The following is a 15868-nucleotide window of genomic DNA, read 5'->3' as shown; positions in this document are numbered from 1 at the left end:
GAAATACTACACAGACAACTGCTGTTACCTGAAATCTTCCAGATTCCTTTGAACTTCTGGACAGACTTTATCTTGCATAGTTTGTATAAACTGGCGATGAAGCTCTTCAGGAAGGAGATCTGGCCTTCTTCTGTCTGTAAGTCAGAAAAGTTAATATTCTTTTGAGAACAGTTCTCTCCACCTTAGAATAAAGTCACTGACATGTATACTTTAGCCCATCCAAGAGTACCCTTTTGCCTTTCACTTGCTGATAACATGAACTCCAGCACATTAAGCATAAGCAACTTTGGTCACATCCATTATCATACTAAAAAATGTACATGCCAACGTGGCCAGTGCTTCCCACTACTTATGCATGTATCACAGCATGCATTACGCCCTCCCCAAGAAACGTAAGAAGTATTTCTTTGTCTCTCTCTGTAACATGTGACACCGTATGTTTGAAGTAACCCTGAGTGCATTTCAGACACTTGCTTGGACTGCCTCAGACAGCAGAACCTGCAGAGATAGATACCCGAGGCAAGAGCACCATACCTAGTTCTAAGGAGATTTCATCTGGAACTGGAACTTTTAGATTCTGCAAAAGAAAAGAAAGGCTGGGAGAACATACACAACAAACACCACCCCAGTAAAACACACAGTACAAAACATCCAAGAAAATCCCCTCAGAAGACAAAATCATACAACCTGAACACCTGATGGTATAAAGGGGGAGACTCCCATCCTGAATATATATTATATTACACAAGGATTATTTCATCTAAACATGTGGTACTAGCCTCTGCTACACTATCTGGTAGTCCATGACAGTAAAGAAGTTTCTCAGGCTTTCCAGACACACAGAATTTCCCAATCCTTGCAACAGCCACTAAAAGGTAATGTGTATCAGCTAGAGCTTGCTTATGTATCACAAAATTATTTCTCCTATCAGATAACGCATTCCCCGTGGTTTATTGAGTTACCAGGCAGCTGAGGCTATACACCATTCAATCTGCTGTATTCACTGGTAACATTTAAACAAAAAAACTTTTTATTTTGGAGGACTTAAATAACTCTTTGTTTTTTTCCAGTTCAGGAGAATGGAGAAAGGTAAAAGTCAGATATGCTTGAAAATGAAAGAAATGATGGGAACGTACAGCAGCTCGGTCCAAGAAGAACTGGTAAAACTCAAGAAAGACACGCCGAGTCTCTTTGGAGTTGGTCTGCTTATACAAGTCTGTGTAAAGGTAGCACAACTGTGGGAAACAAGAGGGGAAGAAATTAAACAATACCATGAGAACTCTTCTAACACCCCTAACTCTTAAGTTTTCTTTCAAATATTTCAAGGAATTCAACGTTGCTGGATTGAAACTCTTCCTAGCTACCTTCAGCCATCTAGATTGCTCAGGTAACCTCTGCTAGGCTGCCCAGTAATCAGCAGAGAAGCAAAAGGCCAGGGGCTGGGAGAGAGACACAGAGATTAGATCTTCCCCATAGACAACTAATTCCACCACCTTAAGGTGGAATGAAGTACTTTCAAGAGCTAAATACTTATTTGTAAACAGCTCAACGAGCGGAAGACAGTTCTCTTCGTGCTTCTCTTCATTTATCCGAAATACTCTCATGCCTGCATAGGAACTGCATTTCTCTCCTTGCCGATCCAGCCATGAACGAGGAGACCCTGATACACTCTGGTTAAGACTACCAGTTTGGGCCAGGGAAACAATTCCAGAACATCTCACCAATGCTGCAGGGTCAAACTGGGACACCACATGATGCAGAAGAACAGCCAGGTGAGCTGGACGAGATTTCAGGAGCTCAATGTTTTGGAAACAGCTGCATTGTCCGTTAATCTGTAGAGATACATGGAAACTATTTGAATTACTCAAGAAAGTTACTGCGAGAAAAAACAAGAAGCTTTGTTCCAAAAGCTCCGCTCCTCATTTGTTTAATTAAAAATTGATCAATTCCAGAACCTTTGCAATGCCATTCTAATGTTCCAGGAAGAGCTCACAATAGGAACACTTCTTTTAAATATCCACCTGAACACTGAGTACAATATAATGAAATGTAATTCAGAGCAAAGGACAGCTAAAATAACTCAGAGTAAATATGTAAAAAGCCATGGCAGCTATACTGCTGTGACAATAATGCAGGACTTAATAGAAACTAAATAAGCAAAAGAAAATTAAATAAGGCAAATGAATTTCCAGAAAGCTTGAAGTTATGAGAAGAGTAACAGAAAGAATCAAAGATGGCATATTGTCATAAACTCCCCAAACGTTTTTATTTGGCAAGATCAGCAGTAACAGGAATCACATTCTTTAATTCTTAATTCACCACACAAGAACTGCTCAATAAAAACAAGTCATGGAGCACCTGTAGTTTAGGCACAGAGGAACAGAATTTTGGCTGAGGGGGAAAAGGGGTGGCTGGGGCTGAAAGTCATTCCCACCTGCTCCTGTTCAGTGTCAAAGTCGTCATCCTCTGCTCCAATGATCTGAGGCCCCACTCGGGATAAAGGACTTCCAACACTGGACTGGGAATCCTGGGGTGAGTCGGGAGCAAGGGAAGAGAAGGAAGAAATGTACAGTGCTGTCTCTTGGTACACTAAACCTTCTTTACCAAGTTAGAGATATTACAATCAGTTTTATTCTCCTTCTCAAAACTCAATGGAAACCCATGTGTCTTTACACAACCTTGTCCAAGTTTGCAGCTGTGAGATCCCCTTATGAATGCTTCTCCCAAGTCGCAAGCATTCAGAAACATTAAATCAGATGACTCAAAACCAATTGCATCATCTACAGACAGGAGCACACCAAGCATGTGGCATATGACAAATGCCATCTTAGTACAAAAGGAGAAATATGACTTTGGAAAGTCAAGCAGACGAGGGGAAAAATACTTCAAGTCATCCTAAGGAAGATAATAATACGTTCAGATACGTCTTTACTTTCTGCTGTGTTCCACTTTTACCTAATCTCGAGGCCATCCCTGATAATGCCAGCCCTGTAATACCTAAATATCCTAAAGAAAAGACTGTTTCATTTACTGCTGGACTCAAGGAATAAAATATGTAGAACAGCTCTACCTATTTTAGGTCCAGCTGTTTTACTGCTGATTATATATTTCTTGCCTCTAAACGGGCCAGCTCTTAAGCTCCATAAACATTTACTCAGCTAATTAACTTTCCCTGCACAATTTTAATTGCATTTTATTTTCTAAAGCAAAGTTTATGCATGCTTCATCTAGAAAGCGGGGAAAAACAGCAAGATTTTAATGGGCCCATTACAGAAGATGCTGTTGTGACACTTTATGTTTTGTACTCACAGTATCTTGAACCTCAGTCTTTTCTGGGCTCTCATCTGGATAAATTCGCTCCTTCAAGCCACTGCGAGGACTCTGGGAAAGAAGGAAGTTCAGTTCTGGTAAGTACCAGCAAATCCAAGGAAATGAGAACTGAACAGCAAGTTTTTCAGTCACAACAGCCAAAACTTCTCCTTTCTCACAGAGTTAACTGCTAAACAACTGTTAAACAACCAAAGTACGACCTACATGCACGGTTTCCACAGAAAACCAAAAACCAACCAAATGCAGAAGCAGCTTCAGTAAGGAAGATAGCGACACTGAGTAACAACAGAGCTGTAAAATCTACTGGTACCCTGTCCTTAGCTTTCTCTTTGCTCTCTCCACCTCTACTACGTAAACTACAGTTTAGGTAGTACCCATGTTGTCAGCTCTCTGACTGGGCATTTTTCTCAACATCCACTCTGAAGAGGGGGCTCCCAGCAACAGGCTCAGTATTTCAGGTGTATTCTCACCAGTGCCCAGCAGAAGGGCACCAACTTCCCTCCACCTGCAGCAATCCTCTTTCTCATGTAGCCCAGCAGGCACTTGGCTTTATTTGCAAAAACCACGTGTTGGCTCCTCTTCCGTGTGTCCACAGTAACACCCAGGTCTTTTCAGCTACTCAACCTGCTGGTTTCCAGCCTGTATTGACACATGGAGTTATTTCACCCCGGCTGTAAAACTTTGCACTTCTTGTTAAACTTCAAGAGGTTTCTATCGACCCTGATCCTTAAGTTTCTCAGGGTCACTTTGGATTGAAAAGCTTGAATTTAATTCTGTCAGGGCTTTGGCCTTCCTAACCTCAGCAGTCAGGGATCAGGTTAGGAAGGCCAAAGCCCTGACAGAATTAAATCTGACCAGGGATGTCAAGGGCAACAAGAAAAGCTTCTATAGGTAGGTCAGTGATAAAAAGAAGACTAGGGAAAATGTGGGCCCTCTCTGGAAGAAAACGGGAGACCTGGTCACCCGGGACATGGAGAAGGCTGAGATACTCAACAACTTTTTTGCTCCAGTCTTCACTGGCAAGGGCTCCAGCCACGCTGCTCAAGGCACAGAAGGCAAAGGTGGGGACTGGGAGAAGGAAGAACCACCCACTGTAGGAGAAGATCAGGTTTGAGACCATCTAAAGAACCTGAAGGTGCACAGGTTCACGGGCCCTGATGATACGCATCCATGGGTCCTGAGGGAACTGGCAGATGAAGTGGCTAAGCCACTGTCCATCATTTGCCTACAGGAAAGCTGGGGAGGGACTCTTTATCAGGGGGTGTGGTGATAGGACGAGGGGTAACAGTTTTGAACTGACAGAGGGCAAATTTAGATTAGATCTAAGGAAGAAATTCTTCCCTGTGAGGGTGGGGAGACACTAGCACAGGTTGCCCAGAGAAGCTGTGGCTGCCCCCTCCCTGGAAGGGTTCAAGGCCAGGTTGGACGGGGCTTTGGGCAATCTGGGCTAGTGGCAGGTGTCCCTGCCCGTGGCAGAGGGTTGGAACTAGATGATCTTTAAGGTCCCCTCGAACCTAAACCATTCTGTGATTCTATGAATGTTTGGTGTGTCAATAACCTCCAGTGATCAAATACAATCCACAACACTTACAGGATAAAGTTTATTAGGAAGATAGCTATGAATTTTGTTTTGCATTTATTGTATACAAACACGAGTGATATCTAGTCAGATTTGGAGTTGGAAGAGTTATGTTTCAAAATAAAGTCATGTATGTGCACATTTTGGACGTATATCTGACCAACCTTCCTTTTCACTTCCAACTGCTAGTACAAATTTAGCTCCCACATCCTTAAGTTAAACAACAAACTTAGGCCAAAACCCAAGTACAGAGTCTCACTTGCTCTGCACTAATCATATAGTGACTTAATTAAGGATTAGGTGCTAAGACACTTCAATAGGGAGAGCATACGAGCACACAGATTGATAACTAATGAGTGAACAGACTAAGAGCCTTTCCTGTTGGCAATAATTGAAGCTTATTTGGTAGAAGTAAGGCTCTTCCCCACTTTCATGGCAACGTGCCCACTGACTGGGTCTGAGTCACAGCTACTGCAATTGGAACATTACCATACTCCTAAAAGATGCTCTAATTGGCATCTCTGAGTTCTGAGAAAGGCATCCATCTTTCTTTGTCTGGTTACAGGGATTGTGACAGGAAAATATAATCCTGGAAAAAACCCAAAAACCCACACTGTTTCTTTCCCAGTCCCTAATGGAAGTCCAATATAGTATGCTTCCTCGAGGAAATATTTTTGGTGTGTACTGAGCCTATTCTAAGTAATACATAGTGTTACAGAGTACATATATATGACACACAGGACAACACAAACGTAAAGAATCTGCACAAGAAAACCAAATCCAAAAGGTATAGAAGCAAAGTCATGGAGCTGTTCAAGACTCACATCAGCAATGTCACTGTTTGGTCGGGAGGGGCTGTCACCACTGTAATCCAGTTTGCTCACACAATCCCCACTCTCTGCCTCCACTTCACTGATCTGCAGCGATTCTGTCACAGACCTGGAGGACAAGACCCCATCCTAAAAAGATAAAGTGAGTTGGGAGACAGCACAAAGCAAGTAGAATATTTCAAGAGACAATCCTTAAACATTAGCTGTTTCAAAACCTGGTTAGTTCACATTATTTATAGAACTTTCTTCATGTATCTAGAAAAGGCTGCAATGCTTTTCTAAGAGAAGACAACAGAAAATCACACCAAGTTTTCAGGACTTATAACATTACAGGCAAAGGCAAAAGGGGAAAAATAATACCACCTACATTTTTTTTTTCCAAAAGCAAAAGCAAAACTGTTTTAAGCTTCCAGTTTTTCATTCTCCACTGTTAGAATGACTTCGTAAGTTTAAGTTGTATTGACAGTCAGACTAATAAACACATCATAGTTTGCACATACTGCTTTAAAAGCAGTTTTTCACAGATGATTTGAAAGTCTGTTGTAAAGTCTACTCCATATACTGATTGCACTGTATTGCTTGACAGCTGCTGCAAGCCTCATTACAAGTCTCAACTCTAGAGGGTGCAATTTGCCTGCAGAAGCAAAGAAGAGCATGGCAAGGAACTCCTGCTTGCCCAGGACACCATCATCCCCCAAGAATTTTCACCCGGAACATACCACAGAGAAGCCTGACACATTCTGTTACCTGAGTACAGCCTGTGGCTTTGGACAACTGCTCTTGCAGCTGAGGAATGTGCTTCTTCGTTTCCTGTATCTCTTTGAGCAGTCGTGTGGTGGGTGATCGGCTATACTCTTCTTGCAGAGACTGAAAAATAATTTTATGAGCTTTCACTCAGTATCTCCTCAGTATCAAAGCTTAGAATGATAATCCACTACTAATCTTCATTTACACATTTTAAATAATAAACAGCACATCTGCATGCCAAGTAGATGCTACAGAATGTCCATTTTATATAGCTCTTCTCTCTGTCCTGTGCCATATGAAAAAAACCGCATTCTAGAGACTTAGTGAAATCTGTCAGTAAGAGTCAAAGATGCTTACTGGCCCAAGGATTAGATCAGATTGACAGATATGTACATTTCCACTCAAGAAAGCTCCCACAAATTTTTTCTTACTCTGTCAAGGATTAAGAACTCAAGAGCTGATCAGTAAGAGTGACTACATCTCTGGTGTCAGGCCTGCATATAGAAGCCCTAAGTTGAAACACAAACTGTGGAAGGTAATATTGAAGATGCTACTAAGCAGTGATTCAACAACCAATCTGTGTATTTGCATCATACTTTCCCTCCACCCCTCTCAAACTCATGCAACTCCAGTACCTGCAGCCGCTCCTGCTCTTTCTGTAGCATCTTTCTCAGAATCTCCACCTTCTGGTTGTGGACAATATTATTCTCCTCCTAGAAAACATGGAGAGATTAAGGGTCAGGTTTTTTAGTGGAGCTAGGAAGATAAGGAAAATGGATAGGCCCACTTTTCACCTACTTCCTAAACATGGGCTCTGAAAGAGAAGCAATTCAAGTTTCTAAATCCTATCCTATGCATTCTTTCCTACTTTTGAACACAGCTATCAACACTTTAAAAAAAAATAAAATTCACAAGTGTTTTCTTATTTGCTTTCCCAAATTGCAGTGTATCTCAAATACAACCCATGAATAACCCCTCAATTGTTTTTGTATTATCTCAGATAGGACTGGATATTTTTACTTGCAAAATGTTTTTCCCAAAGTGATTAAATGCCCACTGGGTGGCAGGATAAATATTCCAATTTGTACAAGAAGCACAAAACAATTCAAGAAAAAAAAAAATACGTATGACTGCATTTCTTTCACTGCTATGCTAGTTCTTTGGAAAGAGAGCTTTAAATCTTACCCCCACAAGCACCGGGCTAGTAATCCTTTCTGCATTTCCTGATGCGCCAGGCGAATGGGGAGATGTCATGATGGGAGACATATGCCCAAATGCTGCCAGATCCACTTCAGAATCAGCTAATGGAATCTGAGGCGACCCTGGTGGGCGCCCCTGAACAGTGAGAGCTACATAGGAACCCGCTGCAGGGAGAATAAGAACAATTCACATTTCAGACACACATGCAGATTGCTATGGTTGCCATTTCACCCGAGAGACAAAACACAGACCATTCTTCACCCATTCGTTCTTCAAACGAGAGAGCCTGAAAGCACTGTCAGCTCTGGTTTAGAGATGTTGTTTAAATTTCAGGTAATCCAACAACTTTCATGATAGTCATCCTTACTAAATGCACGTAATCCAATTTCTAGTCTATCAGGTTTCATTTACCAGGTTGCATTTACAGTATACATATGCTCATGCCACAAAATAAACTGTGCTAGGGTGGAAGGAACCACTATCACCTTCTTACTTGTACAAGAAAATCAACCAAGAATGCAGTTCCTTCAGAAATACCAGTACTTTGCAAGCATCATACAGTAATCTACATTAAGAGTGCCTGAACAGCTGTGGTATTTCAGGTGGAATCAAAAGATGGGAAGACATGTAGGCAAGGTTTGATGGTAACTTTGAACACCAAGCTAAGGAGAAATTGCAGAGCGTGTATTGGCTCAAGTTTGAGATGTCAAAATTACCCCAATTTCACTTCACTGTTTCATACACACCCTTTATCTCTCAGCACGGGGCATGGTTAAACCTTGTCCTTGTCACTTGATAACTGAATTGGTCATTGGTCCTTTAAAATTATGCCCTTCATGCTTTAAAGGAGCACAGTGACAAAAATAGCAACCTGCCTTTACTTACACTTGATCAGCTTTACCACCTCCAAATGGTTTGAATGTGTTACAAGAGTGCCATTCACCTGGGGGTAGGGAGGAAGAGAAAGTTAACAGTGTTTAGCTACTGACTTCCAACCAAAGGTACCCACACACTACACAGTAAGCACATAGCATGAGGAACAATATTTTCTTTTCCCCCCCCATCTCCTTTACTATGTCTTTCAAGACACTAACAGATAAACAATTTATACTTTTAACAGTTTATCTCAGTGAGCAGAGCTCTGCAAAAAGAAAACTATACACACATACCAAAGAAAACCAAGCAACCAACCGAAAAAAAAAAACCCAATCCACTTCTGACTGGGCAGGAAAAAAAAAAAAAAAAGGGTAGTTAATTTAATTCATTAATTTAAATGCCTAGTTGAAATCCCAGCTCCATCTGTGCCAGTAGCTGCTGTAGCAAAACCATCATTTTGCACCAACAGCTTAGATAGACTTTTAGTTACTGACTTGATTTCTTGTTTGGGACTAAAAGAGAACACAGATCTGGGGGCAGTTAGGGGAAAAGCAGTAATCCAAGATGACTATTTATTTACAGGTAATTATTAATAACTCTCTTCCTCTCTCCTCCGTCACTTCTGCTTTTATTGTACATGTGATACTTGAACCTCGTAGGATGCTGAATTCATTGACGATGTTCTGAAATGAGAGTGATCTCCACAACAAAACTAACATTCAGCAGTGGGCTTTCAGTGGTTACTGTTCTGGCGTCCCCAGAACACTGAAACATAGACCATTCCTCTATCCCACAGGCAAATGCAAACATCACAGCAGACATATCAATGACATTCTTTCGGGGAAAGAGCTCGTTTAATATAAAGGATCCATTTCTCTGAAGATTTGAATGCCCTTACCTTGATAATTCTATCACCTGTTTGCACTCCAGCCCGCATGGCTGCTCCATCTAGAGAGGCAAGAAATGATTCAGTTCCAGTTTCAATAGAACTATTCAAAGCAAAAACAGTTTAAGCACTTCTATAGTTCCACGCAAAGCTACTTCCCGCACTCACCCAAGCTTCCTCTGTCTCTATCAGATTAAAATCTCAGAGTATCTAGGCTAGAGCAGTTCTGTTCTCATTTTACAGTGGACACATCAAGCCACAATCCCATCAAGTTTCAAGGAGTCATTTACTCCCTCTCAGACGCACGAGATCAGTTTCCAAATACATCAGACACCGAGGAGGTGATTCACTGCATCGAGCAGCACGACGCGCTTTGGGCTTGCGCACCTATTCCGAAGCTACAGCCATCCCACCCGTGAGGAAGGCATTTGGAGTTTTCTCCTCCAGCTCATGCACGGGTTTCTTTGATTCACATGAAAGCCCTCTAGGCTGCTCTCTGGCTAGCACATTTAGCCAGTCCGCTTACCTTCTTTGACGGACTGCACGAAGACTGGATTGTCTCCGCTGACTGTCAGCCCAAATCCGTTTTCATCCCGTTGGATAACAACACACCGTTGAACAAGACCTGCATAAGAAAGGTGGGGAAAGGGCAGAAGAAAGAGGAGAGAAATACAAAGAGACACAAGCTAGGCATCAGTCCAAAACCTTATCCTCCTAGATAATCACAGAGCACTGAAAGAAACTGGTACAATACAACAGAGGGAAAAATATATGAGAGACAGAAACAGGGCATCAGTCCAGAAACAGATAGGAATGTCAAGACAGGTCAAGCTTATTGCTTCAGTTACACAAAACAGAGATATACAACAGCAGAGATGCAGACAGCTCTGGCACATCAGACACAACTTGAGGTAAAAGCAGCTTTTAAAGAAGAGCAGCTATGTACATGAACCAATGAGCACAGTTTCCCTTTGTCTGTATTAATAGTTCTTCAAAGTACGGCAGAGGGCTGTCATGTTCCAGCACAGCATCAAAAACACCAAGCCACTTTTACAACCTACTCTAAAAAATAAGTCACAAATCTCTCAGACTAACATCAGTGGGTTGGGCTAAAGCAGATTTATTGATCAGGAAAAGTTCTGCCAGTTCTCAGTAAAAATCTCATCTCGGGGCACCTTCTGTTCCAGATGAGAATATCACACAGAACCAGAACAGCCGCAGTAAAGAAGAACCAGCCACGTTTACTACACCAAACAAGACTTTTGAAATCAAGACCATACTTCCCACTGAGCTGCTGAAGTGTACAGCGCCAAAATCCCAGGAGATGGAGTTTGAATCTGTTCCTCCTTTAACTTGTGTGACATCAGAAGGAACTTGTTTTGCTTCCCAGTGTTAGGATTACTCAGTACAATGTGAACATAAATGCTGTTGCAGAGATAAATGTACTTAGTAGGTGCAGCATTTTAAAAAGGTGAAATGTTGTGTGTGTGTCTATTGTTCACCTGAAAACCAAATAAGGGAAAACCAAAACAAAGCAACAATCCTGGCATATTCATTGCAGAGCACTTCCCTAAGAGCACCTGCAAAAAGCCTACCAAGGGAGCCCTTATCTTGAAAAGCCACTTTAAGAAGTCTGCAAATGCTTCATTCTTTTATTTACACAGCAGAAACTACCAGCTGCTAAACATCACCCTTATTTCTAAGAGCTTGCTCTGCCTCTTCATTTCTAAAGCCACATCAGGCAAAATTCTTACACCAGCATCCTGAGAAAGAATTGGAGCTCTCCACAATCACATACCAAAATTGCAGCAGTTTCATTTAGCATGGAGGGAGCAAAGGTTATTGTGAAGATGCTGTCCCAGCAAGGCTGTCTTTTCTGAAATAATTTTTATTTGTAACAGAGTGTGGAGTCATACCCATGTCTTAAATTACCCTCACACCACTAAGCTCCTTTCACTTCTCTGGAGCAACTCCTAATGGAAATGAGGAGCCTCAAGTGAAAACACTGTCTGCCCAGTCAGCCCTGTTCTCCTTGAGCATGGCACATGTGAAAATGGGTGTGGGAGCAGTGGAATAGGTTGCATTCCAGCACTTCTGCAGCAGGCTGGTCACGGTATCATACCCCAGTAACTCCCCTTCTGCTGAAAAAGTAGAAGCAAATTCTGCTATACACAGCGATCTGCAGTAAGCTGATGGAATGGATGCAAGGTGAAAGCAGATGAGAGGAGAAAAACCCACCAGCCCTCACACCCTCTTTATATGGTTAAGTGAAAGAACATGCCTCTCCCTTTTGTACCTCCCATTTTCCTATATGACCAAGCTTCTTTAAGTCTCACTTCACAAGAATGATGCCCCAGGGTGGGGTGTGGGAAAGAGAACATATGCTATTTCATAAAAACTGCTTGTTTTAAACTCTGCTGCCAGACGTACAGGTTTTATGAGTAAGACACTAACTAATCTTTTGACTCATAAGAGCTGTCCTTGTTTAAAGGCACAGTATAGCCCTGCATGCTCACTCTTCCACTGAATTTCTTTCTTTTCCAGAACCAATAATCCCTGGATCTACTGACAAGCTTCCTCTCTGAATGAACCTGATGCCAAAGCAGAGACAATGCAGTAGGAAATGCAACATAAATTGACCTTACAGAGTATAATTTAAGTTCCAAGAATAATCAAGTTAAAGCGTTTCACACCACAAGTCTCAATTCCACCCAAGACCACCTTTTAATTTTAGAATGGGGAGGCAACTGAAATTAGGACAACTTGAACCCAAATTGCTTTTCCCCTATATTTGTTCCCTTTAGACAAGAAGCAGGCACTTAACCCTTCTCCTAACACAATATAAATGGCTGGAAAGAGGTCTACGTAGGCCAGCTCAGAGATACTGTGCTTGATGGAGATACACTACAGCTCTATAGTGATTGTAATGAAGTTATCTCAAACTTTGCTGAAGATAACACTATTACCTGCAGACCTAGATCAGCTTTGGTAGCATTCCCTGTCTGAACCAGGTAGACTAAAAGAAGTAACCTTCACGAGTTTTCTTTGCTATGAGGAAAAATTAGCAAAGAGACCCTCCAAATCTGTCATTTGCTCACTTTTGTTCTTTAAGTAAAATATATTCTATTTGAAATCTGCTTAGTGGTGGAATTTTAAGGCCAGAGCAGCAATGTTTTCATAGCCCACATCTCGTACCTTGAACACCTCATTAGACACTCTGGAATGGACTGAAAGGAAAGCCACAAACCACTGAGAGCCCAATGACACGCAACGTGAAGATTTCAATAGCTGTTACTGTCTCGCCTGGATATCACAAGTACATACAGGAACTCTTACATTAAATTACTAACTCAACCAACTTCACCCACTTTAATTAAAGTCTGTAAGTTTGGGGCAACACTGAAAAGTCCATGTTAGCAAGTGGCAATCAGCTTTTCAATCACCTCTTCTGCTTTCATGTTCCAATTCTTAGCGCTCCCCGGATGGAAATCACGAGTCATTCATTTTGAAGTGTCTTACCATGATATTTCACTTTTTCCAGCTGAAGCTTAGTAAAGATTACAAGGTCAACAGAACTCATCATTGAAAATACTCAAAAGCAAATCAATAATAATCTTATTCCCTCATTTGCTTTCACATGACTGTATCTTGAAGTCATGAAATGAGGACACGTCACTGTAACTATGCTTTAAGTACACAAAATTGGACTACATGTTCATATCTTGAGTGGATTCATAAAATTCTGTGGGAAAAAAAAAAAATCTTAAAAATCCTTTTTAATCCTCATGTATAATTCCCCAAACCCACTCCTATAGCCTCAAGCCAAGAGTACAGTAAAGCAGCTAACCGTGTGCTGCAGTTAAAGAGGTTTAAGATTAAAAATGAAAGCAGTTAGAAATTACCAGTCTCGGGAAAAAGGAACTGCAAGAAAAGCTAAGACGAGCAACTCTTCAATAGGTGGCACTATTCCCTCTGCGACATGGTGGCTCAGTCCTCCAGCCCAGCTACAAGTGTGCCTTTTGGATAATAGGGAAGGGTAAAGTTCGAACTCCTCAAGGTCACTGACACACCATGCTAAAAATGATTGTCTCAAACGGTCTTGCCAGACACATTTCGATTGTCCGAGAGCTTCTCTAGTAAAGAGATCATTTACCTTCTTCTCTTCTACATCCTAAATATTTGGAAGTTATTCAGTAAATAGGAAATTTCATTTCCCTAGCAGAGCACAACAAATAGAGCAGGGGTTCATTCTAAAAACCTGACTCACTAGAGAGAATGGAGACATGAATTACATCTTCCATAACACAATGTAGCTTTTCCTCTGATCGAACTGTGTGGGACATGGCATGGGAGGAGACTTGTGAACTATAACCTCCCTGGAGGCATGAGGCCACAATGGGAAAATGCAATTTAATATAGTGATTTGAAATGAATCATTCCATAAACAAAAACAAACTCCTTGGGGTTTTGAGAATGTCCAAATGTTTCACTTCATTTGGGAAGCTTTATTTCTATAACATATTTTCAGAAACCCTGCTCCTCAAAACAAATAAAACGATCAGCTTTAATAAAGAGAATTTCTCATAGGATGAAATTCTGAATTTCACTTAGTTCTAGTTATTACCATGATCTTCATACCATGTGCCATATTAGCAGCATTCTTCAGATTCTTCCACTAACCCGGTAACAGAAGTCATGTAAAGTCAGTGCAAAAAGTGTATTGTTTGAAATTAGTGCAGTGTATAGTGTCTCGATAAAACTGTTAATAACGATGGCACTGAATACCCTTCATAAAATAAGGCTTGGCAATCTTTCTAGAAAAAGAGAACCCTGTATTTTAACCATGATAAATAGAACTATCTGCTTCCATGGCAACGACACATTCAACCCCTGTGGTTGAGTGCCCCTTGCACTCGCAGCCCTTTCTGGCTATTGTAAGGGTAGTGATGAGGGGCTCCCAAGAGTCCTTTCAAGAGTCTGGAAAAATGGTGGCCACAACATAAAAACACAAGGCTGACAAGAACTGCAAGAAACAAAACAGGAAGTGTAAGTTCAATTTGAAAATATCTCAACAGGGGAAAACCTGGGGTTTCAAACCAAAAAGATTTAAAAACTTATCCCAAAGTTGAAGAGATTACATGAGAGAGTATGTATACAGTCTAGTCTAATATTTGGGTCAGAAACTGATCGTTACTAAATAAAAAAGAAGGTATCTTTGGACAGCAACCAAGTCACAGGGAAAAAGGAAGAGTAACTGATACCTCACCTACCACCCTGAAAACTAATTTCGACTTCATTTAAGAGACAAGAATTCTACTTGAAGAAACAGGTATCAAGTATCGTGGGAGGTCATGGCACTAATTAGTAAATTACAGCACATCTGAAACTACGCTCAATCTCTCTCCTGATCATCTGAATGCACAGATATGAGATGGTTGGATTGATGGAAGAAAATACCACACTCTAAGTTTCATGTCACTATAAATCACCCTCTATATATTAGAAAATTTCCCTACCTAGCCACTTTGCCTTCCCCTCCAAGCCACTCATATCTTCAAGAAATTCTGGTCTCTGGCTCCTTAATTAAGAATTTCAAGAGGTAAAAACAAACACATACACAAAAGCCACACCTCCTTTTCCTGATGTCATTCAAGACTCTTCTATTATTCACTTCCCAATGGCTAGCCAAAGAAAGAGCCAACTAACGTCCAGTCACCAGCGAGAAAAATATCAGTACAGCATTTCTACTTGTAGGTTTTTAAATAGTTTGGTCCTGTCCAAAGCAAACAACAGACTTCTCGGCACATACCACAGAACCTGGGAAAAGTAGAGGGTTGAGACAAAAGGCAGGGCAAGGTCCAACACAGAAAAGGCCACTGGAAAGGAAGGATGAGTGGAAACTGCTCCCATAGATACTGGACATGGATAGAGCATCTGCAGGAAACTTTGGGGGAAGTAAAGGCTTACGTTAGGAAGTCATGTTTCTTTCTGCCATACATGAAAAACCAGGACACTGTACAGACTGAGGGAGAAGTATAAACACAGATACATTCCATCAAGCATACCAAATGTTTCCTGTAATTAACCTACAAGGGTTTGACAGCACCTCCAGTATATTATGGGTAAGCAGCATTAGGCAAAAATTAATGCAGGTTCAAGACACAGGGATCTTGTCAACCTGACTGCACTGTCACTAACCAGCATCTGCCTGGCAAAGGGAAGAACTGGTCAAGGCTTCAACACAAGCTCATGTGAAGCTTCATCCCAAAGTACCTGCTTTTCGAGCAGGCCACTTCCCTGTTCATTCTCTCTGAGCATGGGAGGAAAACGTACAAGCTGCAGCAAGCCAGGTCTCCCTAAGACAGGTTTCCAGCTCTGCTGAAGCAAATCAAGGCACTCTCAAAACCTGTTTACAGTTTC

The 15868-nt window shown here is 41.4% G+C and overlaps 1 protein-coding gene across 5 annotated transcripts in view; it reads right to left on the bottom strand.

The window, feature by feature from the left end:
* The window catches only part of ARHGEF12 (Rho guanine nucleotide exchange factor 12), an 80855-nt gene that overhangs the window by 27534 nt on the left and 37453 nt on the right, over positions 1–15868 (bottom strand). For all 5 annotated transcript variants that reach the window (XM_074851203.1, XM_074851205.1, XM_074851204.1 and 2 more), the window contains 13 exons: positions 9975–10073; positions 9461–9510; positions 8572–8629; positions 7672–7850; positions 7122–7199; positions 6487–6606; positions 5734–5868; positions 3310–3381; positions 2435–2527; positions 1722–1832; positions 1137–1235; positions 535–577; positions 29–134 (listed from right to left, as the gene is read on the bottom strand). In XM_074851203.1, coding sequence (XP_074707304.1) covers positions 29–134; positions 535–577; positions 1137–1235; positions 1722–1832; positions 2435–2527; positions 3310–3381; positions 5734–5868; positions 6487–6606; positions 7122–7199; positions 7672–7850; positions 8572–8629; positions 9461–9510; positions 9975–10073 — 1243 coding nt within the window. The remainder of the gene's footprint in view (positions 1–28; positions 135–534; positions 578–1136; positions 1236–1721; positions 1833–2434; positions 2528–3309; positions 3382–5733; positions 5869–6486; positions 6607–7121; positions 7200–7671; positions 7851–8571; positions 8630–9460; positions 9511–9974; positions 10074–15868) is intronic.

The sequence above is a fragment of the Strix uralensis genome, chromosome 26 (genome assembly GCF_047716275.1).
Source record: "Strix uralensis isolate ZFMK-TIS-50842 chromosome 26, bStrUra1, whole genome shotgun sequence".
In the NCBI taxonomy this organism is placed as follows: domain Eukaryota; kingdom Metazoa; phylum Chordata; class Aves; order Strigiformes; family Strigidae; genus Strix; species Strix uralensis.
This window is presented reverse-complemented; position numbering and strand designations above follow the sequence as displayed.